The sequence below is a fragment of the Saccopteryx leptura genome, chromosome 3 (genome assembly GCF_036850995.1).
Source record: "Saccopteryx leptura isolate mSacLep1 chromosome 3, mSacLep1_pri_phased_curated, whole genome shotgun sequence".
NCBI classification, from domain to species: domain Eukaryota; kingdom Metazoa; phylum Chordata; class Mammalia; order Chiroptera; family Emballonuridae; genus Saccopteryx; species Saccopteryx leptura.
Genome location: NC_089505.1, coordinates 87,160,413 through 87,185,270, shown reverse-complemented (window position 1 = coordinate 87,185,270; position 24,858 = coordinate 87,160,413). Strand labels below are relative to the sequence as shown.

Sequence of the window (24,858 nt, the reverse complement as noted above, 5' to 3'; positions counted from 1 at the left end):
TTCCTGGCCAGGGCACAAAGGAGAAGCACCCATCTGCTTCTCCACCCCTCCCCCTCTCCTTCCTCTCTGTCTCTCTCTTCCCCTCCCGCAGCCGAGGCTCCACTGGAACAAAGATGGTCCGGGCGCTGGGGATGGCTCCTTGGCCTCTGCCCCAGGCGCTAGAGTGGCTCTGGTCGCAACAGAGTGATGCCCCAGAGGGGCAGAGCATCGCCCCCTGGTGGGCAGAGCTTCGCCCCCTGGTGGGCGTGCCGGGTGGATCCCGGTCGGGCGCATGCGGAAGTCTGTCTGACTGTCTCTCCCCGTTTCCGGCTTCAGAAAAATACAGAAAAAAAATTTTTTTTTCTTAAAAAAAGTAATAGGCCCTGGCCGGTTTGCTCAGTGGTAGAGCGTCAGCCTGGCGTGCGGGAGTTCCGGGTTCGATTCCCGGCCAGGGCACACAGGAGAAGCGCCCATCTGCTTCTCCACCCCCCACCCCTTCCTCTCTGTCTCTTTCTTCCTCTCCTGCAACCAAGGCTCCATTGGAGCAAAGTTGGCCCTGGCGCTGAGGATTGCTCTGTGGCCTCTGCCTCAGGCACTAGAATGGCTCTGGTCGCAACAGAGCAACACCCCAGATGGGCAGAGCATCACCCCCTGGTGGGCATGTTGGGTGGATCCTGGTCGGGCACATGTGGGAGTCTGTCTGACTGCCTCCCGTTTCCAACTTCAGAAAAATACAAAAAAAAAAAAAAAGTAATAGTCAAAGGTCCAGTCTAGGAGAGTGAGGCCAAGGAGGGAGAGGTTCATCTGGAATTTGGATATGCTGAGATAGATGGGCCTTCCCAAAGTTCTCTGCATTTGACGTGGGCCTTGGAGAGTGGGCAGGATGTCAGTAGCTGGTGATGTGGAGGATGTGGCAGGGGGTAGGGAAAAGAACCAGGAAGGGCTGGGCGAACATCCGAAGCTCAGTTCCTGTCCGATCTGGGAGAAGTCATGAGTGAGGGGCCTGATGTGAGGCAATAGGGAGTGGTAGGGACTGCGGAGGGTGGAAGGGTGTGTGCCAGTCGAAGGCAGACATAATTCGGAAACTGAAGCCATCATGAATGTGGGCCCAGAGCTGCCAGGCTCCTCTGGTTTGTCCAGAGAAGCCAGAAATCTGGATTTTTATGTAAAATCTGACTTTTCAGAGTTGGCAACCAATTCAAATTCTTTTGAAGCGCTGTGCCCAGCCAAACAAAACATGTCTGCCGGCCGACTTCTGCCCAGGCGCCCCGTCGGCCAGTTGTGGTAGAGATCATGTTGAGGGAGAGGCAAAAGCACCATCCTGTGACTAAGACACGGGGCGGGGGGGCAGAGCTGGCAAGGGTCCTGTCTGCTGGGCTGGGGAGCCTGCCTTTCCCCAGGATGATGCAGGCGAATGGGGCTGGGGTTCCAGACCCAGGGAGACTACCTCTGGCACCCCGCATGGCGGCAAGCTCAGGGTTGCTGGTTCTGCCAGGGGTCCAGCCAAGGACAAGCAGCCAGACACCTGCTCAGGTTAATTCAAGTTAGAGGGGGTCCTACAGCAGGCAGGGACCCAGGGAGGAGCAAGGCAGGTACAGAGCCGCCTTCTCCCTCTCTCTTTGCTCTAGGGCCCTCTCCACTGACCAGTTGCTTCCGTGGGCCCCCTCATTCTTGCTCCCCAACCATTGCAGGGCTCTGTACCCACTCAGACGGACTTTCCACGATCTCAGGGCTCCAGGGCCCAGGAGGCATTGCCCATCCCAGTTCGAGTTCTCAAGAGAGTAAGTCTGATTGACTAGGCTGGGCCAGGTGGCCACCCCGGACTTAGTCAACTCTGTCCAGGGTATGCCGTCACCTGGTACAGCATGTCCTCCTCCAGGCCCACTCTTTCTGCAGGCTGTAAATGGGCCGCTTGCCTAGAGGGAGCCCATGGCAGGCCTGTGATGGGGAAGATGTGCCCCCACGTCTGGGCCCTCCCCCTTCCCTAGAGGTCCCTCTCCAGGCCCCAAGAGCTGCCAGGGTCCCCACCAATTTTCCTGTGTTTGGAGCCTCTGGGAAGCTCGTCTATGGTCCCCAGGAGGTTGACGCTTCAGCTCAGAGCACACGGAAAGCTAGATCCCAGGGGAGCTGAGACTATGCTGTCTGGAATGGAGGGTTGAGAAAGCAGATTGGTCACCCTGAAGGAGCTGGAACCGGGGATTAGGGGCCAGGCAGGCCAGCTGGGTAGAACCCCAGTGCCTGGAAGAACTTCAGAACTCATACATCAACGGCCCTGTGGTCCGGCCCTGCAGGGGCTGTGGCCTGGAGCAGTCATGGTGGGTCCTAGAAATCTGGGAAGACAGTTCCAGAACCCCCATAGTGGAGGAAGTAGCCTGGAGCCACAGAATTCAGAACCAGAACCAAGAAGTCTTGGGGCATAGGGCATGAGAACCTGGACCCAGGCCGAGTTGTGGGAGCCCAGGGACCTGGGGTCCACCTTGTCTGGAGGGTTTTGAGAAGCCCTGAAGCTGACCAAGGGCCCAGGTCCCAGTGGACAGCCAGGTGGCAGAGGGGCTGCTGGAGCTGTGTTGGGAAAGAACCTGCCCTCCCCCACCAGCTTCCTCCTGGCAAGCTGTGAGGGCAGCAGGACCACTGGCCCGTGGACCCTTCATGGTCCTCACAGGCTGCTCCCACCTCAGCTGCCCCTGCCTCTGGGCTACCAGCAGGACAGTGGCCGCTGGCCCTATGAACAGCAAGTAAGCAGAGGGTCCGTGAGGTGATTCTGCGAGCTGAGCGAAGCAGGTCTGGCCTGAGAGTCCTCAGTATGACCTCAGAGCCCCCAAGTTCACCCTGCTTAAGGACCCTGAGGGACACTGTGCCCTTGTTCCCTCTCAGCCTGCGTCAGCCTTGTCCCCAAGAGTCCCCTCCCCACTGTACTGCAGACCTGCAGCTTTCCGAAGAGCCACTTTGCCTGCCAGGCCCCACAGAGAGCTCGCCAAGATTTGTCAGGGTCACCAATGGGTCCCCAGCCCCAGGTTTGACACATGGTGGGCCCTCAGGGATCCTGATGGTGTGTTTGCTGAGTGACATGGGGCCCACCACAGCTCCATCAGCTGAAAGTCCTTGAGGGCAGGGACTGAGTTCCGGTCACCTGTGAGTCCCCAGGGCCGACCTATGTGAGGGACACACACTGGAAGGCAGGCACCCTTCTCTAGCTGAGTGGCTCATGGGGAAGGGGACAGGGAACCTTTGGGAGAGGGACCCAGGTGCCACTGGAAACTGGGTCTTCCATACCTGGGTCTCATCGACCCGGAACCTCTGGCAGCAAGCTGGGAGTGGACCGGGGTCTTGGTGGGCTCTGTCCCTTGGAGGACTCTTGGCCATCTCCCTGAGACTCCATTTCTGTAGTGCAAAGTGTTTTGTAACTATTGAAATGCTGTCCAAGTATTGCAGGATGCCATTTACATAAAGCACAAGACCAGGCAGAACTAATCAATGCAGTTAGAAGTCTGGACAGCGTGCCCCTGTGGGGAGTGACTGGCAACCCCCATGAGGGGGCCTTCTGCAAGGGGTGGGGATGCCCTGCTTCTTGATCTGGGTGCTGGCTGTGTTGTGAAAGTATGCTTCATGAGCTGTGCATTCATGACAACTGCACCCTTCTGTCCAGTAAGACAGCAGAGGCCACCAAACCCACTCCCATTGGTGGAGCCCCGACCTCATCCCTGACAGCACTTCTAAACGGCTGGGGAGGGGGGTCTCCTGGGCAGGAGGAGAGGAGGACGCAGGGGGCCTTCCTGACCGGCATCTCCACTTAGAAGGTACCGTTTGGACCGGGAGAAATAGCGAAGTCGTCTAAAAGGCCTTTTTTCCCACTTTCCGGGAGACTGAGAAAATGTCTCCTACCACCTCGAAACGGAGGTGGTTGTCTCCATTCGCGGTGGTGGGGGGACCAGGCGAGTCGGAGGGCAAAGGGACGGCCTCTGGTCCCACCCGCGACGTTTCAAACAGAGGCGGGGTCGGGGCGGGGACGCCGCGCGCGCCGGCGGACCCCCGCGCGGGGTGAGGGCGGGGCGCGGGGCCGGCCCCCCGCGGGCGGAGCCACCGCGCGGGCTCCTCCCGCCGCCCACCTGCCCCGCCCCGCCTCCCGCCGCCGAGGGTCCCGCGGCTGTGGCGCTCGGGCCTCTCCCCGCGGCCCGGCTCGTCCCCGCCGCCGTCGCGCTCCCCCCGGCCGGCCCGCGGCGCCTCCCGCGCTGCCCGCACCCCCGGCCGCCCGGCGCCTCCTCCATGGGTGAGTGCGAGGCCCCCGGCAATGCCCCGCCGTGCAGGCCCGCCGGCCCCGCCGCCTCCGCGCCAGCTCGGGGAAGGGGCGGGCGGGGGCGCCGCGGTGGGGGGCGGGGAGCCAGGAGCTCCTTTCCCTCCGGAGTGGGGGGCCCGGTCCACCCCTACTTCTGGGGCAAGGCCTGCCCGAGGTGGGAGGTGGACGCTGGCCTGGGAATCAGGGCGGCGGGGGTGCAAACTCTGCCCCCGTGTTGGGGCCCGCGATAGCAGGACCCTTCTTCCCGGCCCTGCCTGCTAGCACCTCCCCTGCCCCTTCTCTGCCCGCTCCGCTGTTGCACCCCAATCCCTCGGAAGAGAGGCAGCTTGGAGGGGGCCAAATTCTGGGTCAAAGATGGGCCTCGGGTGAGGGGGACCACCTGGGCCTTTGGGAGGCGTCCATGCATAGATTGATGCTGAGGGCAGGGGCAGGAAGGGACCTGGGACCCCTGGAACCCCCTTCCCCCCAGCACTCTTGCTGGGATCCCCCAGAAAGTCAGGGGCCCCACAAGGTCACTGAGCGCCCCCCCCCCCAGACTTGTGGGACTGAGGGAGGGAACAGCTTTTCTCCAAAGCCATTTCTCCCCGTGGAATCTGGACGGTTTCCCTGGGGAACAGCAACAAGAAAAGGGCTCTGCAGACAGATTCCCGTGCTGATAAGTTGGCATTTAAAAGAGAAAGGGACACTGACCTCCTTTGAAGGGAGGTTTGAGGAGACAGCCCCACCCATCCTCTGGTGGGGAGGCTGCTGGGGCCCAGGGAGAGCTTGGGTGCCCCTGCCTGGGCGCTCACCCTCCTCCAGGCCCCACCCGACTGACCGATCACCTTCTGCTTATCTCCCCTGCAGACACCGGGAGCCTGGCTGAGGAGAAGGGACTTCGCTGTCAGAACCCGGACTGCATGGACAAGGGGCGAGCGGCCAAGGTAGGGAGCTGGAGGGCCTGGGGGCTGCTGGGAGCAGAGGCGACAGGGCTCTGACTGTCCTCTCTGTCCAGGCACAAACACCGTGGGAACCCAGTGAGGATGCAGCCTGCTCAGCCCCAGTGCTGTCTGGGTTCAGGGGTGGGTAGGGACCCTGGGTGGCTGGTTCTGGAGCAGTGGAGTGGGGCACATCTGCAAAAGCCGGGGCAGCAGGGGTGTCCCAAAGCCCTTTTCCGTCCTGCTCTCTTTGCAGCAGCCCTGAGGTGACAGGAGCTGTGGCCCCATGTCACAGATGAGGAAGTTGAGACTCCACAGGGGGAAGCCCCCCCCCCCCCGCCCAAAGTCTGTTCCATTGCCAGCTGGCACTCTTTCTGTGACACCAGAACACTCTTCAGGCCTGGGCATGGGTCAGGGACACTTTAGGACTTTGGGACAGTGACTGTGGCCCTGGGACTGACAAAGAGAATGGATAAACTGGTCCTGCAGTGCCAGGGTCTGAGCACTGGGAGTGAGATGGAATGAGAGGGCTCATGGTCACCACCAGGCGGCCCTGCCGCCTGTGACATGCCGGGCATCGGGCCACGCACTCTCTGTGCCTTGTGCGCCACTCGTGGGAGCTCTCATGGCCCTGTTCTCTTGATGAAGATACCAAGGTTCAGAGAGGTCCTGTGACTTGGCTGGGGCCCTACAGCTCAAGAGAGTCCAAGCCAGGCTTTGAACCCATGTTCAGCTCCTTCCAGCACACATTTGAGGGACAAAGGTAAAAACTGCCACAACGTACTGTGTCGGGCTCAGGCTCTGAGGACTCAGTGTTGCTTCCTCCTGGCCTTCTTGAGATCTGTCCTGTCATTATTCCCATTTATAGGTAGGGAAACTGAGGCTCAGAGAGCCAGTGGCTCACCTGGGGACACATTGCGAGGATGTGGTAGCTGGGATTTGAATCTGTGTAGTGTTAGAGCCTGTGTTCCTAGCCACATTGTGGCTCAGCTCTGCCAGCTGCAGGAAATTAAAAATGCCACCCTCCTCCAAGGTCCCCCTACCGTCCGTCTCTGCCCAGACACACAGTGTACATTCTGCACAGGAAGACCACAGTTAGAAGGAACAGTTAGAAGGAACTTGGAGGACTGTTCTGGGGGTGGAGAGAGGAGGAGGAGGCGGCTTCCAGTTGCCGTGGTCACCAGGCAAGGGGGGTGTCTGTGATTCAGACACAATCTGTTGGCACGGTTGATGCCTGGCATTGGGGCTTTGGTGTTGGCTGGTTGCCTCTCCCCCAGATGGGGGCTCCTGGCAACAAACTGGCCTCATTACCCCCGCTGTACAACCTGCCAGGGGTCTGCACAGCCTTGAGGCCTCTGCCTGACCCTGGGGGTGGGATGGCAAGAGGGGTGGCAAGACGGGCCAGACCACCCTGTCCCAGCCCCTGTTTTGGGCAGCTGCTGCTGGCAGGAGCAGGGGTGGGAGGGCTGGACTGCAGAGGTGAGGCCTGTGGACTGGAGCGGGTTTCAGAGCAAGTGTGGGTCCTCTGCCATCCGCAGGTCCTAGCTCCAGCCCAGCTCTGGCCAGCCTGGAGCACAGCAGTGCTGACGTTGGCATCAGCAGCCAGAGGGCTGCCCAGCCTTCAGGAGGAGAGCCCACACCCTGTCACTGGTGGGACCCACTTGGAACAAATGGCACAGACTCACTTCAGGGACCTGAGTGATCAGAGGGAGGAGGGCTAGTCCAGGAGAACATCCTGGAGGAGGTGGCCTCTGGTGGACGTGAAAACATAGATAGGTGGAGCAGGAAGGGGAAACTGCCAGAGACAGGTGTTGCCAAGGGGATGCGGTGGCTGGAGGCCAGGGTGAAAGGAGGTGAATGATCCCCAGGCTTGGTGAGGGGTGGGGGGCAAAAAATATCTGTATTGTTGATGATAATAACCAGCGCTGACTGAACACGTGTATGTGCCTGGTGGGGTGTTTGGCCCTCTCTGAACCCTGTGAGAACCATAGGAGAAAAGCATCACTGTTACTCCCAGGTGACATGTGAGGACACTGAGGCTTAGAGGGGTGAGAGACCTTGCCCACATCACACAACGCGGCTGGCAAAGCTTGGCCTGGACTGAGATCAAGGGCCTCGTTCTTAATCTCCTCTCCAGCCATGGCCATTCGAGGAACAGCTAGCTAGCAGGATATATTAGCCTTTTGAAGGAGATGACGTCACTCACTCATAAGCCAAATCAGCTTGAAGCATCTGCCATGGAAGCCCCAGTTCTAGATCTTGGAGGTGTCCAGGAAACAGAGGTCCGGTCCTCCTACAGCCGACATCCTCACCCCGCTGGGGAGTGGGGGGGAAGTGAGGACTTGGCTTTGCCAGACTGACCCCCCAGCTGCCCCGAGGCAGGGCCGTCTTTCAACAGGGTTGGACCCTTCTGCTTCTGGGCCCACCCTTGAGGTTTTGTTTGAACCTGTTCTGGGTGCTGAGGCTTCATCGATGAATCAGCTGCCCACCCCTACCGCCTTCTCCTGGAGTTCACTCTGGGGGCAGGGGGTAACCAGAATAGGCTTCCTGGAGGAGGCTGCTGACATCCTGAGGAATGAGAAGGTATTGCTGTGGAGGAAAGCTGAGTGAACAGGAAGGGATGTTAGGGGCTGTAAGAAGCAAGCAGGGCCTGGGGAGTGAGGGGAGAGGGGCAGAGCTGGATGGGGGGCACCTAATGTCAGGTGAGGAATCTGGACCCTCTGCCTTGGAGAACCCAGGAGGAAGATGTGTAGAGTAGCCCACCCCTGTGAGCTCCAGGGTCAAAGCTCCCCCCTTTTTGGCTTCATGACCCCAGGCAAGTCATTGCACCTCTCCGAGCCTCAGTTTCCACATAAGCTGTGGTGAGGATTAAAAGGAGGATTGTGTATGTAGTGCTTGGCAGAGAGTATGGCACTCTGTAGGGGTTCAAGAGAATGCCAGCTGTGACCACGTGGTCATCCACTGCGGAGGGGAGAGAAACCCCCAGCCTTTAAGCACACCTTCCTTTTCCTTCCTTATGATCTGAGACTACCTAGTGTTCTATCCCAGACCCCAGCCAACCCCACCCAGTGGACACATATTTATGGCGCCTCTGTCCTGTTCTCAGGACAAGTGCAGCTCTCAGAGTCTGTGGGGAGAGGGGGAAGTGTTCACGGCTTCCCTCGTGGAGGACTAGTGACGATGTGATTGGTGTCCCTGCTCTCCTGCCAGGGAGCCACCAGCTGGACCCTGAGCCCCTTTGAGCTGGTCAAAGTCTGTTGAAGGCACCACAGGTCACAAGGAGACATGGACAAGGGCTGATGCTGGGCCTGGGGACACTGGGTACCATATTTGAGGGGACAGGCTTGGGGGTGTTCATCCTGGAGACAAAGGCAATGGTCTGGCAGCCTCCATCTGCTCCGCTCCTGCTGTGTGCCAGGCCCTGCTTTCGGGCTTTGCCACAGGGACCTTAGCCTGTCCTCAGACCCCCGCTCTGCAGTAGGGACCACTCCATCTCCACATTAGAAACAGGACACAGAGAGGCAGGGGGTGAAGTCACTAGCCAGTGCAAGTCAAACCTGGTGTGCCTGTCCCCACGGCCTCTTGTTTCTAAGGAACTGTCAGCAGGAAAGGGAGGTGAATTTTTCTGCAGGGCTCCAAGGGCCCATGGCAGGGAGGTGAGTTTGGGTTCAGTATAGGTAAGAGTTTGCAACAACTGAAGGCATTCCCCAATGTATAGGTAGTGAGCACCCCTGCCTAGAAGTATTCAAGCAGAGAGAGCGGAAGTTGGATTTGCTGACTTCACAGTTCCCTCCCAGTTTAACAATGGGCTGTGTAGAGCGCAGGGTGTATGTGTGTCAGGGGAGGGGGGCCAGATGAAGAGCAGTGGACAGGGGCAGAGGAAGGGGTGGGCCTGAGCTCCCTGTGGAGGAAGAATGGGCAGGATGTAGTGAATCATATGGGAGAGGGAGTCACCTGTTCTCATGGGCAGTGCTCTTGCAGGTAAGAGGTGGGAGGCCAGGGCGCCCTTGAGAGGGGCCAGATTCTGGGGTTCTCTGGAGATAATCACTGGTCCTTTTAGATGCTGGTCAGCTGTAGACAGATGGCAGTCTACTGTGCACATGGAGAGAGGGCCAGGACCAGCAAAGCAATGCAAGTGGAACTTATAGGCTTTGGCTCAGTGATCTGGGGGAAGGGGTAGCAGGTGAAGGCCTGGGGCACCTGGCCCAAGAGGCAGACAGAAAACCGGATACATGTGACCTGGCCAAGATGAGTTTCCCTGGTGTGGACCCAGCCCCAAGGAGGGGCTCTGGGCTTGGTGAGGGGCCTAAGGGATGTGGTCTGGGACTGGGGAAATGCTGGTGGGCCTGAACTAAGGCTCCCTAGGTCTTCGGCAGATCTGTGCTGGGTGGCTGGGATCACTGCGCCAGACTCAAGGGAAGGGGGGAGGTGTGCTCAGGGAAGGTTGCCTGCCTCCTCCGCCATACCCCTGTATCCCCACGCGCTCCCTGCACGACCAGAACGTTTCAGAGAGGGAGGCTAAGAACCACCAAAGGGCGAAATGGCCCCCCTTTTAGCCATGCCATGCATGAGCCAGGAAAAAAAGAGGGGGACACAGAGACAGGCAGGCGGGTTTCTCAGGCGCCGTAGAGGCGCAGTTCAGAACCCAGTCATTTATAATGGAGAGTACGCGGCCTGGCTTGGAGCGCTTCCCAGGGCGGGCTTGGTCTGTGGGGTCCCACCGCCTGGACCCCATTCGCAGGTCAGGGCAGCTTCCTGGCACGGGGCCTCCCGAGGTCTGGCGAGCTCCTGTCTTCAAGCCCAGGTTAAAGACCAGGGACTTTGAACTTTCCGGAGATCTTGTAAAGGGCCAGCCCCCTCGGGAAGAGTGACGGTCACCTCCCCCCTCTTCGCACAGCCCAGACCCTAGATTAGTCTCTGAGCGCCGGCCGGGCTTCCTGTCACCTCCTGGGCCACCAGGTCGGCTGTCCGGCGCTTCCCGGGATCCCGGGACTCCCCCATCCCCGCCGGGTGCACCGGTGGTACGTCCCAGCCCGCCCAGGTGGTAGCGCCCGCGCCAGCCTACCGTAATTCCCCTATGTCGCGCGCCCCCAGCCGGCACAGATCGGTGAGCCCGCCCCGCCCCGCGGCTCCGGTCCCCTTGCCCTGTGCGACGACCACCCCTCACCCCCTCCCCGGGAATTTGACAGTCTTGGTCGAGCTCCTGCTACAGGGGAGGAGACCCATTTCCCTAGGTGAGTATCAACGGGTAGCTGGGGTCCGAACTGGAGGGGGGGGGAGTCCAGGAGCCAAGACTCCCTTTAAATTAATGGGCAGAACCTTGAGTGGAAAGTCCCACGTGGCTCAGGCCCGCAGGAGGGTATCCCTGGGTGCCACTGGCTTTACCTCTGAAGGGGGAATGCCCCCAAGTGTCTGTGCCCGCCTCAGTGACTCTGGAGCGTAATCGGCCGGCAATAGGAGCCGTGAGAAGCTCGTGGAGCCCCAGCCCAGGAATGAGTTTTGTTGCTTGGAGAGGCCTTGGCGCTGGGTGGTTAGGAGGCTCTGTGGACCCTCTGCCATCTGGGCATCGAACAATTGGTCCCAGGCAGAAAGTCCTCTGGAGGCCGGCAGGGGGCGAGGGAGTGCGCCTCAGGCAGTGGGGTGGCCGTGTGTGTGTGTGTGTGTGTGTGTGTGTGTGTGTGTGTGTGTGTGTGTGTGTGTGTGAGGGAGGGGGGGGCAGTGATGGGAGGGGAGAGGGAGAGAGGACAGATGAACTCAGGGGAGGCCGTGCCAGCCTTGATCAAAGGCCGGGAAAAGGAGGCCAAGGGTCCCTGGGCCCTGCAGATTTCCCAATAACCTTCCCCGGGTTTGGGTGGCTGTAGGCAGATTTTACTGTTCCTGTGTCCCTTGACCAGCGTCCAGGCACCCATTAGGACCCAGCAGCCATCCCTAGACAGGAAATTCTAGAGAACTGGCCAGTGCCCTCTGCCCTTTTTGCACAGTTGGGTAAGGGCAAGGTTCGGTAGGGACCCTGGCACATCTCTTCTGCAGCCCAAGCGTGCGTCCGTCCATCCGCTCCCCCAGTCCCTCCCAGGAGCCTGCTGTCTGGTGCTGGAGAGAGGTGCCAGGAGAAGGCGCTGGCTGTGACATTAGGGTCCGGGGCTCCGGGGTCAGGCACATTGACAGGGCAGGAGGTGAAGTTCGGAGACCACAGCCTCTGCCTCTCTCCCTAACACTGGATGCCGGCCAGACAGCTCTGTGGGGAGGATGGGGCCTCGCTGGGTTCTGGGGCCTATGCAGTAGGCCTGGGCTGTGGGCAGGTTTCTGCACCCCTGTCATCTGCCCAGGACAGGGCTTTGGGGCAGGCTCTGCCTCTAGGTGGGCCCCAAACCCGAAGGACAGGGGGAGGCCCAGGCCTAGGGGGAGGGAGGAGCTCTGTAGGCTGTTGGCAGAACTGGCCCAGCCCTGGCTGACCTGCCCACGCATGCAGCCTCCACCCCTGGATTTTCACTGTGCCCGATGGGGCCTTGGGACCGGGAGGCTCCCAGGGAAGCTTAGGCCAGGTGGCAAGCCCTTGGGCAGGTGTGTTTTTCCAGTCAGGGAGCCCCAATGCCTGATTCCAGGCTCATGTGCTGTGGGCAGAGCACAGAGCTAGCCCCAGACCTGTGGTATCTCTAGGACAGAGAGCTCCCTCCCCATTGCAGACCAGGAGGGGGCCTCGACCCTTGGTGGGGTGGGGTGGGGTGCCCACAGGCCTCTCTGTTTCTGGGGCTGGGGAGATGGTGCTAGGGGGAAGTGAGAGGGGGGCTCCTCGCCTTGGAGACTCCATTATTCATCAGCCCCAGCATCCGGTTTCTGGGTATCAGTTTCAACAAGCCAGTTCTGACTCATGAGCCTGGAGCTGGGGCTGGGCTGGGAGGGGCCCCCTCCCCAGCGAGTCAGAGGCTGGGACCTCTTGGGCCTGCTGCAGAGCATGGGCTATGTCAGCTCTGTCCCATAGAAAGCAGGTGGGAACCAGGAATTTGCAGAGGGCTCTCCCCTCTCTTGGTGCAGGATTGGGGCCTCCTTTCCGCCCCAACACTATAGACTCCTTAACCCTGCACTCCTGGTGCCAGGACAGCAGGCCCTGGCCCTCTGGGAGCAGCAGCCCTTGCCCTGGCTGGAGGACCCAAGCAGGAAGCGTGACTCAGAGATGGCCAGGGCTTGGTCACTCAGGTGACTTCCATTGACAGGCCCTGTCTCAGCCCTGGTGGTCTCCATTTTACCTGGTTACCTGAGGCCAGTGGGTTCCCCCTAAGCTGGCTTTGGAATCTGCCCTGTCCCCAAGGTGCTGGACCTCAAAGCACCACTTAGCCGGTCCTTAAGCACCTCACGCCGTCTTGTGTCTGAGATGTGATAGTGGTCCAAGGCACAGGCATCTGTCTTCCCAGTTACTAGTTGCTGGCTTTGGGGCAAGCCACTTAGCCTTTCCAAGCCTCCATTTCCTTGTCTATTAAACGGGGATAGGAATGGTATCTCCTCCTCAGGATCTTGGAGAAGAGCGAACAAGATTAGCTGCCCCCAAACTCTTGGCACAGGCTTTGCACTTGGGAAGGCTCAGCAGTAGGGTAGTAGCAGGGGCTGTGGGCCTAGGCAAGACTGGCCCTAGCCCGCAGGGCCACGGTCATGGATGCCCGGAGGAAGGAGACAGCCTGTGGTCAGGCTGTGGTGAAGTCTTTGTTGACCGTTGGCAGCAGGAAGGGACATCTTGGCCAAGACCTTCCCTGCCCCAGGGGCCTTCTCTGGAATGAAGGCCGCCTGCTTTTGTTCATCCAGTCTTCATCTAGTCACCGTCTAGTCCCCACTGAGCGTGTCTGGGTGCCGGGAGTGCTTATGTGTTGAGGACGCAGCGTGGGCCAGACAGCCAAGGCCCCTGGCCTCTGGAGAGGCTGTGCTAGCAGGAAAAGTGATCATGAAGAAGTGACCCAAGGAGTAAAATAGCTTCAGGTGGTCATAAATGCTTAGGAGGAAAGAATTCAATTTAAGAGATTTGAGAGTAAGAGGGTAAGGGGTTATTTTTCTTTATCACCTGCAGTTCAGTTGTATTTTCTGCTGTGACAAACAGTTACGAAACCCTCCTCCAGCAACAGGGGAACAGTAGGAGTTGTGACTGCCAAAGGGCCAGCGTATTAGGCCCCGTAATAGAGTGGCGAACCTGTAGGAATCCATGCCCCAGGGGATAATCTTAGCCCCTTCTTTGCCGCCCAGCTTAATGGAAAAAAAAATAATTAGGGAAAAATGTCCTGCATGGTTGGATAGGACCCATTAGGCAAAGCTGATGGAGACAGGAGGTGAGAGAAATTTGGAGTTGGCCAGCAGAGTCTTCGCCAGTCAGTCGGACAGTTAGGATGATTGTCAGACACTAGGAGCCTCATCCTAGCTGCCCCTGAGTGGGGTTGGGGATGTGCGGCCAGGAACTGGCGGGCCACCTCTGCCCCTGTAGGTGACAGAAAAGGCACGATGGGGGAGAGCATTCGTTTTGGTGGCCTTCTGGCTGTGGACACGGCATGCCCCCCGGACCCTGGCAAGGCTTCACCACTGGGCCTGGGAGCGTGGAGGTCCCTCTCAGGGCCCCTGTGACCTCCAGGGCCACCTGGATGGCCCTGGCGGTTGACATCTTTGGCCACATGGTCTGCGTCTTAGTCTTCGGCCGGCATGGCTCCTCAGCCTGTGCTTCTGACTGCCCCATGCAGGACCAGCCGCTCTGGGGCCCAAGGGCTATTTATTTGGAGAGGAGCGTGAAAGACTCCCTGGGAGGTAGCATTTAAGTCGGGGCACAGTGCCAGCGTTTGGGGGGTCAGGGGCACGCGGTGTTCCAGACAGAGAACACAGACGTTCGGGCGAGGCTTGGAGCTGGGTGAGTTGCAGACCGGCCATCGTGTCAGACCCGCCAGGCCATGTTGGGATTTTATTGTAAGCCACTGGAGAATTTTAAGGTGTGTGTGTGTGTGTGTGTGTGTGAGAGAGAGAGAGAGAGAGAGAGAGAGAGAGAGAAACACACACGACCAGGCTTTAGTTTTCAGAAGCTCTGCCCATGGTGTGGACAGTGACTGACCCAGGCTTCCGGAGGGGAGGCAGTCCTTGGAACCTCCCAGGCCCTACACAACTGCTGCCCTCCTCAGAAGCATGTTCAGAGATGACCCCCTCCTTACCCTCTTTCCTGGTGGCACCAGATTGATGGATGAGGAGCTGTCAGAGAGGTGGGTGGCATGGGGACAGCATGTTCCCCTCACCCCATGTCCTGAAGAGGCCGTTCCAGAACCCCAGAATCAGAAGCCTTAGATACCATCCTGCCTGTGGACTTTTATGTCACTTTATGCCCCACACAATGGATAGAGGTAATAGTGCCCGCCCTTGCCTCCTGGGAATGAGTATAAGAGCACTCTGATACCCAACGGTGCCAAAGGACCCAGGCACAACACCCCATCCTGGAGGAGGGGTGTCTCCTGTTGGGGGGGGCGGTCTGATGAGCGCCCCCTGGCGGTGGGGCACGCGCCCGCACACAGCTGGAGAAGCAGGGACCTCGGGGAAAGCCTAGACCGGCTGCGGGGTTTTCCTGACCCATCTCAGCCCACTCCTGGGGCTCCCAAAGGACTACACTCTCCGCCCTTTCCGCCCAGCGCCTCCGCCTTTCCCCGCCGCTTCCACCTGTGGTCACCGGGCCCCTCCGCCCCTCTGCCTGCGGCACTGGCCTGGGCAGTGGGAGATCTCTTGGGCTCTGGGGTGCCGCTAGATGACCCTCAGGAGGACATCTGAGCGCCGGATGTCTGCCTGGGAAGTTGGAGGTCAGAGCAGAGAGGGGTGTTCTGGTATCCCCTCTTCTGCCAACAGCATTCAGGGAGCCCAGGGAGGAGCAGGTCCAAGAGGGACACTGTGAGCCGGAGGTCAGCGCGGAGGCCCGGGGCTGGCGGAGGGGGGCGGGACTCCCCTATCGCCCCCTTCCCCCCGCCCGCCGGGGTCCCAGCGCTCTGCCCAGGCGGGCGCGGCCGCACAATGGCAGGAAGCGGGGCTCCGCGCTTTGTCCGGCGGGCGGCGCAAACCAGCGCTTCCTCCGGCCGCCATGGGGACCGGTCCCGGCGTCTCCGGGCGCCACGCGGCCTCCAGGCCCAGCCCCGGGGCGCCCTCCCGGGACTCCACGCCCTGCTGGGAGGGGGGTCGCGCCTGCGACTGGGAAGGCCAGGTAGGGGGCTCGGGGAGCTGAGGCGGGGACGGGGCGCGTCTCTAGGGCGGGTGGGGCACGCGGCGGCAGAGCTCTCTGTCAGGGCGCACACCAAGGGGATGGGGGCCCTAAGACATGTGTCCCCGGCCGGCCACCAAGGGGGCCGGGTGGCGGAGGTGGATCGCCCACCCTCGTCTTTTGTGTCGGGGGTTGCCTCGGGACACACCTGTGGGTCCCGGCCTGGTCCTAGGCCACGCCTACCCCTTCCTTCCTCTGTCCAGGCTCTGCCACACCCCTCCTACTCCTGACTCGGCCCTGCCCTTGGGTGATGGGGGAAGCCACTTCTGGTGTCCCATTCCTATGAGGCGCCGCCTGACCGCGCTTCTGGAGGGGCCCCCCTTGTGTTTGTCAAGTTCTGGTCTGTCGCAGACTTGGGAGTTGCGGTGGGACTTGCCTGTACCATCCTGTGGGCTCTCCCCTCTGGATTGAGTCCTGGGAACTTGGGTCCCTGGACCCCTGCTGCCCCTCTCTCACTATCTTCATAGGGTGGGGACGGTGGGCAGCAGGGAGGGAGGCAGTAGGCACCCGGGTCTGAGAGAAGGGAAAGGGACTGTCCCCTTTTAGCGCTGGGGAGACTCCTGCCCCTGGAGCTAGCTGTGGGAGACCCTGTGGTTTGGTGATGGAGGTGGGAGAAGGGGTGGGGAAGCAGGCAGAACCAGGGGCCTCTGCTCACCCAGCTACAGCTTCCCAGGGGGGCTTGTGGTTTTCCCTGGGGGTTCTGGAAACTTCAGCCAGCACCGGACCTGCTGGATTCAGTGAGGATCCTGAGCCTAAGCCTCCCAGGCCCCTGGTGTCCCCAAGTTGGGGGGTTGCAGGGAAGATGGAGGCTGAAGAGGCTAGTTACCACACTGTTAGTGACGTTAGTGACATAGTAACAGTAACAGGAGGGGGAGGAGTGTGGTGGTGGTGCTTACCAAAGCCCACCACGGTACTAGGAAGTGTCTTCCCAGTCTCCCCAGGGAGCCCAGTGCCTCCACACGGTGGATGCGTGGTAGGTGCTCAATAAATATTTGGTGAATTCTGAATCTGCCACAAGGAGTGAGTCTTTGTGTAAACTCTGCTGTCTATACATGGGATTGGTATAAAAACAAAATTGTGATATGGAACCAGGGACTTGGACTGGAAGGGTCCCAGAGACCCTCCCCAGGACCCCTGCAGCCTAATGTGGCTCCTGCCTGAGAGTCACTTTGGTGACTCTCCATGTCACCCTCCACCCACTGTGAAGCCAAGGCCTGGGTCACTGGTAGGTCTGCAGCCCCGCCGCCCAGTGCCAAGACTGGCACCAGCAAACAAAGCTGTCAGGGAAATCTTGAGAGGCCTGGAAAGGGCCCTGGGGGCAGCTGTGCCAGGCTGGACTCAGAGGGCGAGAGGGTGCAGAGCTCGTTGATTGTGGAGCTCCCAGGAAGAAGGGCTGAAGTAGGTAGGGCAGGCGCCCCCACCAAATTCATTGTCAAGAGAAGATGCTTGCAATTGCAGGGGGGGAAGTGTCTAAGAATTTGCAAAGCCAGACCCTCTGCCAGTGTGCACTCTGGGGACCTCAGAGGGGGACTGGCAGAGTTGAGGCTGAGGCTGGCAGTTTTTGCCCTTTCTTTAGACTAAGTTGCTTTGGCTGAGGGAGCCCCTCAGTCCTGCCTCAAAGTCTGAGAAACATCATTGAAAACCACTTGAAAGGGGTGTGGAAGTGGGGACACCTGGTGCTCAGGCTGCCTTCAAGAATCTGGGCTATAATGTCCACAGCTGCCTGCCTGGGGACCAGTGCCCCAAGAGCAACTGTCCTCCTCAGTCTGCCACTCTTCTGTCTTATGGAAGAGTGGAGGGACACAGGAGCCAAAGCAGTGAATGTCATACTACCACTGGTTTTCCTCTTGTCTTACGGAGACAGCCTCCCCCCTCTCCACTCTCTGTTCTCTGGCACCCAAAAGATGGTGTGAATGTGGTGAAGATCTGGGATCTAGAGCTTTACATGCTGGGTTTAACCCTGGCTCCATGGGCTGTGTGACCTTAGATAAGTTGCTTAACCTCTCTGAAGTTTGCTGTTATCCTCTGTAAGACAGGGACAATCAGAGCCCCTGCTTTCTAGGGGATGGGGGGAGGAGCCCTTGGTACAGCGTGAGGCACACAGGCGACCACATGGAAAGTGTGAATCAGACCTTTTCAGCCGCCTCCTCCTTCCTCCCTGCGACCTTGGTCCCCATTGTCCAGGCTGTCCTCACTCTGTCTGTCATCTTGAAAATTCTGATCCAGTTTTCCCCAGCCAAAAACGCTTCGGTGACTCTCCATTGCCCAGACTGATAAACAAGTATTTATCAAGTGTGTAGGACTGGATATGGGGCAGTGAGCTGCTGTCCTTGCAGGGCAGACAAGGTGTGGGGGCAACAAGGTGCCACAGGCAGATATCAGATGCTGGGCAGTGCCAGGGAGAGATGGGGCACGGGGTGAGGAGGGAGTGTGGAGGAGGTGAAACTTTAGAAGGGCAAGCAGGTGGCTTTGGAGTCAGGATGTGCAGGAAAGGAGGGAGCTGGTCGTTTCAGTGTCTGGGGACAAACACCTTAGATCAAGGGACCAGCAGACCCAAGGCCCAGAGGTTGACATGCATCTGAAGTGAAGATCGATGGTCAGAGTGAGTTGGGGGACGAAGAGAACAGGGGGTCTATGAAATCTGCATACTCGAGTGACGTGGAAAGCCACTGTGAGGTTTTGAGTGGGGATGTGTGCCTCCCCTTGGAACTGGGTCCACTGTGTTATTACGGAGAACAGACTGGGGGTGGCGGTGGAAACAGGGAGACAGTTATGACGCCATTGTTGGAAATCAGCTGAGAGATTGGCAGGGGGGTGGGAGAGGAGGTTGGGGCCAGGGGTCAGCGCTGGGCTGGAGAATGTGACTGGGTTGAAGCTACAGATATTAAAGGTGGAGAGTTTTCAGACTGATTGGATGGGGGTATGGCTAGAAAGATCAAAGGTGACCCCAAGGTTTTTGTCCTCGTGTGTCAGTTTCCCAGGGCTGCCATAACAAAGTAACAGCAGAAGTCTGTTCTGTCACAGTGTTGGAGGCCAGAAGTCCCAAATCCAGGTGTGCAGGGCAGGACATCTTCTGAAGGCTCTAGGGGACGGCCCTTTCCCGCCTCTCCCAGCTCCTAGAGGCCCAAGTGCTCCTTGGCTTATAGATACGTCACTCCAATTGCTGCCTCTGTTGTCATGTGGTCTTTTCCTCGTGTCTCCCCATCTGTCTCTTCTTCTTAGGACATCAGTCATATAATTACTCCATAGTCTATACGCTATGATTACAGACTCCAGTGTGACCTCCTTTTAGCTAATGACATCTGCCATGACCCTGTTTTTTTTGTATTTTTCTGAAGTTGGAAACGGGGAGGCAGTCAGACAGACTCCCGCATGCGCCCTACCGGGATCCACCCGGCACGCCCACCAGGGGGTGATGCTTCGCCCATCTGGTGCGCTGCTCTGTTGCAACCAGAGCCATTCTAGCACCTGAGGCAGAGGCCATGGAGCCATCCTCAGCGCCCGGGCCAACCTTGCTTCAATGGAGCCTCTGCTGCGGGAGGGGAAGAGAGAGACAGAGAGGAAGTAGAGAGAGGGAGAGGTGGAGAAGTAGATGGGCGCTTCTCCTGTGTGCCCTGGCCGGGAATCAAACCCGGGACTCCTGCACGCCAGGCTGACGCTCTACCACTGAGCCAACCAGCCAGGGCCGACCCTGTTTTTTGAGAAGGTCAGATTCAGAGGCTCTGGGAGTCAGGACTGAGCCTGTCCTTTTGAGGGACGTGGTCAACCCTCGACACACAACTAGAAGGCGTCAAATAGACTGAGGTGGACGGAGCTGCCCGGAGAAGTCGGGAGTCCACATGTGGATGTTTGAAGTCTGAGATGGTTGTTAGAGTCAAGGGGAGGACGGAGACGGCGGTCTGGTGCCCTGGGCAAGGTGCCGCCTGGAGATTTAGGCTTGGGAGCCGTCAGCATGTGGAAGGTGCTTCCAGTCATGACACTAGTGGTGCCACCAGAGGGAGGATGTAGATAAAGGTAAGAAGGGGTCCACAGGTGGGGTAGGAGGAGATTCAGCAGAGTGTGGGGGTCCTGGAGACGGAGGAAGAAACAGTGTCAGACGACCGATGTCAGATGCTAGGTTATAGGAGGACAGGCGAGTGGACTTAGAAATGTGAAGATCTCCTGCCTGACCAGGCAGTGGCACAGTGGATAGAGCATTGAACTGGGATGCAGAGGACCCAGGTTCAAAACCCCGAGGTCACTGGCTTGAGAGCAGGCTCATCAGCTTGAGCACAGGTTCACTGGTTTGAATGTGGGATTATAGACATTTCCTCATAGTCATTGGCTTGAGCCCAAGATTGCTGGCTTGAGCAAGGGGTCACTCGCTGTGCTGTAGCCTCCCACTCCCGGTCAAGGCACATATGAGAAAGCTATCAGTGAACAACTAAGGCAGTGATTTTCAACCTTTTTTTTTCATGGCACAAACACACACTAATTACTAAGGTCAGCCTGAACAGGCGGTGGCGCAGTGGATAGAGCGTCGGACTGGGATGCAGAGGACCCAGGTTCGAGACCCTGAGGTTGCCAGCTTGAGCGCGGGCTCATCTGGTTTGAGCAAAGCTCACCAGCTTGGACCCAAGGTCGCTGGCTGAAGCAAGGGGTTACTCGGTCTGCTGAAGGCCCACGGTCAAGGCACATATGAGAAAGCAATCAATGAACAACTAAGGTGTCGCAATGCGAAACGAAAAACTAATGATTGATGCTTCTCATCTCTCCGTTCCTGTCTGTCTATTCTTCTCTCTGACTCTCTCTCTGTCTCTGTAAAAAAAAAAAAAAAAAAAAAAAAATTACTAAGGTCAGCGCCCCTGACTAAATACAACCATTTTCATCTCATGGCACAAATAAATTAGTTACTAAGGAAGAAGAGGTCAGGGCCCCTTTTTCTTTAGTAATTAGTTTATGAGTGCGTGAGAAACAAAGGTTGAAAATCACTGAACTAAGGTGCCGCAACGAAGAATTGATGCTTCTCATCTCTCTCCCTTCCTGTCTGTCCCTGTATGTCCCTCTCTTTGTCTCTCTCTGTCACAAAAACAAAAAAGAAAAAGAAATGTGGAGGTCTTTGAGGACCCCAGAAGAGTGAGTTTGGTGTGATAGGAAAGGAATAAACACTTGGTGGGAGAGGGTCTGAGAGGGAATGGGAGGGTCAGACAACCTCCAGTTCAGTCAGGCAGGAGTCTTGGGTGGATAGCAAAGCCCCAGCATGTGAGATTGCTGGGGAACAGGCTGTCTCAGAGTGTCACCGCAGATGACTTGTTCATTGCACAGAGAAAAAGGGACTTGACAAAGGACAGCGAGGCCCCCAAATGGTCTGGCAGCATGAGCATGCTGAAATCTTGCGGCCCTCTTATGTCCCTCCCTGCCCGGGGCTCAGCCTGCAGCCTCTGGGGCCCTCTGGACACGTCCGCCGGGAGGGGCTCTCTGCCAGACCACGGGCTTGCACACTTCAAAAATCTCAGTGTCATGAAAGAAGCCCTTCACCCCCTGAAAAAAAGTGTTGAGGCGTTTATTCTTAGAGGAATAACCAAAAACAACCAAAAGCATGTGCAAACTTTAAATGGATCCTGCGTGAGAAAAGCATCTATTTAGATGGCTGGGAAAATGCAGATGTGGACCCTTTGCTGGGCTGTATGTCCTTGTTCAAGGTGTGGTGCTTGTCTTGGGTTTTGTAAAACATTTGGGCTCGGAGGTGACATCCAGATTTCTGTGCCAGGGTTGGGGTGATGAGAAAGGTGAGAAAGCCAGTGTGGCAAAATGTGGACAATTGGGGAAGCGGGATGGGATATGTGGATGTCACTGTGCTAGTCTTACAGCTTTCTGGGGGTTTGGAGGATTTTAAAACAAAAAGTTGGGAAAGGGCGTGACCTGGGATGGCACCGTGGATAGAGCGTCAACCTGGAATGCTGAGGTCCCAGGTTTGAAGCCCCAAGGTCGCAGGCTTGAGCGCGGGTTGCCAGCTTGAGCACGGGGTCGCTGGCTTGAGCTCGGGACCATCAACAGGATTAGCTTGAGCAGGGGGTCAATGGCTCGGCTTGAGCCCCCCTCCCCCAGTCAAGGCACAGACGAGAAGCTATCAGTGAACAACTGAAGTGAACGGAAGTGAAGCAACTGAGTTGATGCTTCTCACTCTCCTCCCTCTCTCTCTCAAAATCAATTAAAAAAAATAAGTTGGTAAGGATAGAGAAATGAGAGGCGAGAATTGAGAAGTGTTGAGCATAGAGACCTGTTTGAGGGAGTTTAGCTGTAGAGGAAGGACGGGGACAGGTGTAGATGAGACGGAGAGGTGGTGTGCGGAGGATCAACCTGAAGATGTAGGAGAGGCCACATGCTGAGCACCTGTCCCCGCATCTGGCCAGAGGGGACTGATCTCGGTGAGAGGATGGCCTTGGATTGGAGCTGGGCCAGGCCCCCCACCACCCAGGGCAGGGGGATGGACAGGTGGTAGCTCATGGACCGTCGCCTCCTGATGGCTTGTTTCCCCGGAAGAGTAGGAAGCAGAGTCGCAGGGAGAGTGTTAGGGGTGAGCTGTGGGAGGTTGAGGGAAGGACGAGAAGCTAGGAAAGTCACCCATGGTGGGGGGGGAGCATAGGCCAGGTCCATAAGCTAAATCTGAGACCACATCACAAAGCAACTGCATGGACACCGCATGGGCACCCGGACACCAACACCTGTCCCTGACGCCCCCGTAACCACCTCCCCACTTGACTTAGGAATTCAGACAGGTCATAGAACCAAGGGCAGAGGCTTTGAGCAGGGAGGTGGGAGAGGCATCTGGTTCAAACCCCGAGCTCGCCAAATCGAACAGCAGTCCCCAATTTTACTTTTGGGTGTTCTTCCTGCCTGCACCCCAGGAAGAGGCCCTGGTAGCCGCCCGCCTTGTGTTTTCTCACAGTCTGCCCTTTGGCACTGCATTCCTGGGCAGGCCTTTGCATTTCTCTGCATCCTTCAGAATGGACACATAGTAGGTGCCTGTGAAATGTTTGTTGAGTGAATTACTGAGCACGAGACTCCCATAAGGAAAGGATGGCTGGGAATGAAGAGCAGCCCCTTAGGGGCCGGGAACCCCACTTGGGCCCCGCAGTGGTCCGGGCCACAGCCTGACCCACCTCTCGCCCTTCTCCGCACAGGTATGCCACCACGCCGACTGCCAGCAGCTGCACCGCCGGGGACCCCTCAACCTCTGTGAGGCCTGTGACAGCAAGTTCCACAGCACCATGCAGTATGATGGGCACGTTCGCTTCGACCTGCCCCCACAAGGTGAGCACAGATCAGGGGAGCCCAGCCTGGCTCCTAAAGTTCCCTGGGGGTGGCTCCAAAGTCCTTGTCTGGGGCACAGTGTCCCGGTAACTGTTGGAACCATGACTAGACCATCCAAAGGACAAGAGTTGACTGTGAATGATGAAACGCAAGTACGTTTCAGTCCTTTCTGTTCTGCAAGCTTTATAACAAGAGAAAAGACTAGGGATTGTGCCCCATCTCGAAGGCCAGCCTGTCTCTACCAGGAGCTGGGTCTGCACCCCCGCCGGCTGCCCGGCCCTGGGACAGGGGTCAGCACGGAGAAGGTCCTGTTCTCCTTGTTCTTGGGCAGGGGTCTCCTGGGCCAACCTTCCAGCCGGGAGCAGAGGCAGTGGGGGTGGGAGTCGGGTGAGGGTGAACAGGTCAGAGGAACTTGTTGCAGGAAACAAGAAACCCCTCCTGCTGAATAGGGACCTGACCCAGGCCCACCGCCAGCTGGCCGTGCTGGGGTGCCAACCCTTTGTTTCCATTCTCAGCTGGTCGGAGGCACAAAGGGACTCGGCCTCTCTGCCGGGGCCTCCTGGGACTTTGGATATGGTCACAGGAGTGGGGGAAGGGAGGCCTGAGAGGAAGAGCCGCGGACCTTGGTCCCTTCCTGGAAGCATCCCAGAGGCTGCTTCCGATCCCTGCTTCACAGAGGGGAGAGCTAAGGCCACAGGAGGATTGATATCGAGGGCCGCACAGTAGCTGCCAGGTCACCTCAGGGCCCCTGTGTCTTTTTGAGTCTAAGGTGCTGAATAGATGGCAAGCAGGAACAAAGCCCCCTCCTCACAGAACCAAAGGGCCCTGGCAGCCACAGGGTCAGTAGGAGGCCGCAGGCCCTCTGGAGGTAGCCATGTTGGAAGGTGAAGGAGGGGTCAGGGAGGGAGCAGACACGCCCCCTGTACTCCACAGGCTCTGTCCTGGCCCGGAATGTGTCCACGCGGTCCTGTCCTCCGCGCACCAGCCCTGCAGTGGACTTGGAGGAAGAGGAGGAAAGCTCTGTGGACGGGAAAGGGTAGGCGAGGGGTAGGTGGGCAGAGTGGACACCTGAGTGGTCCCAAGGCTTGATCTCATGTCAGACAGAGATCCAGTGACCAGAGGCTTCAGAAGGGCTGACTGAAGCCCCCTCTTTGTCCCGGAGGCTGCCTGATTACCGGAGGAGGCCACCTAGCCTGGGCCAGCCTCCAGCCAGGGCTTCACCTGACAGGATACCCCTGGATGTGATTCCCATGTTGGCCAACAGAGGGCACACAACCCCTCGTGGGCCGGAGTCTGCCTGAGCGCACCTGAGTTCCCTGGTCAACTGAGGTAGTTGAGGTGTGGGTAGCCAGCCAGGGCCCACTCACAACACACCCTGGTGAGGACCCACAGCACCTCCAACCCCTGTCCTCACGGGCTTCCCTGCAGGGACCGGAAGAATACAGGCCTGAAGCTCTCCAAGAAGAAAGCCAGGAGGAGACACACAGATGTAAGGAGCCCCAGGGCTGGCAGGAGAGCCCCAGCAGCCTCTGCCTCTCCTGGGCTCTTCCCCTTCCAATCCCGGAGGCTGGGCTGCTCTGAGCTCCAGGACCTGGGATGGGGCCCCGTGTGTCCCTCCCTCCCTCCCTGGCCCCACAGCCCAGCACTGCCCAACTTGGACAGGTGGGCGATGCTCAGGGAGCTCCTCCCTTGGGCAGGAGGGGCACTGGCCACCTACTTGGGACAGAGATGGGCTGGGGAGTCCCTGCATTCACTCCCCTCCTGGGGCTCGGGGTGAGGAGGGAGGGAGGGGGAATGGGGCGCGGGAATGGGGCACGGAAGTTGAGGCCCGTGTCCTCTTAGGACCCAAGCAAGGAGTGCTTCACCCTGAAATTTGACCTGAATGTGGACATTGAGACAGAAATCGTGCCAGCCATGAAGAAGAAGTCACTGGGGTAGGGCATGGTGGGCCCGAGTATGGGACTGGGTGTGGGCAGGTTCCCTCTCCAATGATCGGACTGTGTGTGTCTGTGTAGTGGCCTGTGAGCACCGGTGTGTGGGAACATGTGACAGGGCCTGTGCACCTGTGTATGTATTCCTACCCTGTGTGCATGGCCCCGTCTCAGCATGTGGATGGCCCT

The 24,858-nt window shown here is 58.6% G+C and overlaps 1 protein-coding gene across 9 annotated transcripts in view; it reads left to right on the top strand.

Annotated features, from left to right (window-relative positions):
* Window positions 1-24,858, top strand: part of PLEKHG5 (pleckstrin homology and RhoGEF domain containing G5) — a 54,645-nt gene that overhangs the window by 20,559 nt on the left and 9,228 nt on the right. For 2 of the 9 annotated variants that reach the window (XM_066374939.1, XM_066374940.1), the window contains exons 1-6: window positions 4,096-4,246; window positions 5,120-5,196; window positions 22,609-22,738; window positions 23,672-23,774; window positions 24,167-24,227; window positions 24,581-24,672. In XM_066374939.1, the coding sequence (XP_066231036.1) occupies window positions 4,243-4,246; window positions 5,120-5,196; window positions 22,609-22,738; window positions 23,672-23,774; window positions 24,167-24,227; window positions 24,581-24,672 (467 nt within the window). In that variant the 5' untranslated portion in view covers window positions 4,096-4,242. Of the gene's footprint in view, window positions 1-4,095; window positions 4,247-5,119; window positions 5,197-9,884; window positions 10,425-11,175; window positions 11,304-14,849; window positions 14,994-15,070; window positions 15,093-15,266; window positions 15,389-22,608; window positions 22,739-23,671; window positions 23,775-24,166; window positions 24,228-24,580; window positions 24,673-24,858 lie in introns of those variants that run through there. The other 7 variants (XM_066374937.1, XM_066374938.1, XM_066374945.1 and 4 more) reach the window with 6 other exon arrangements.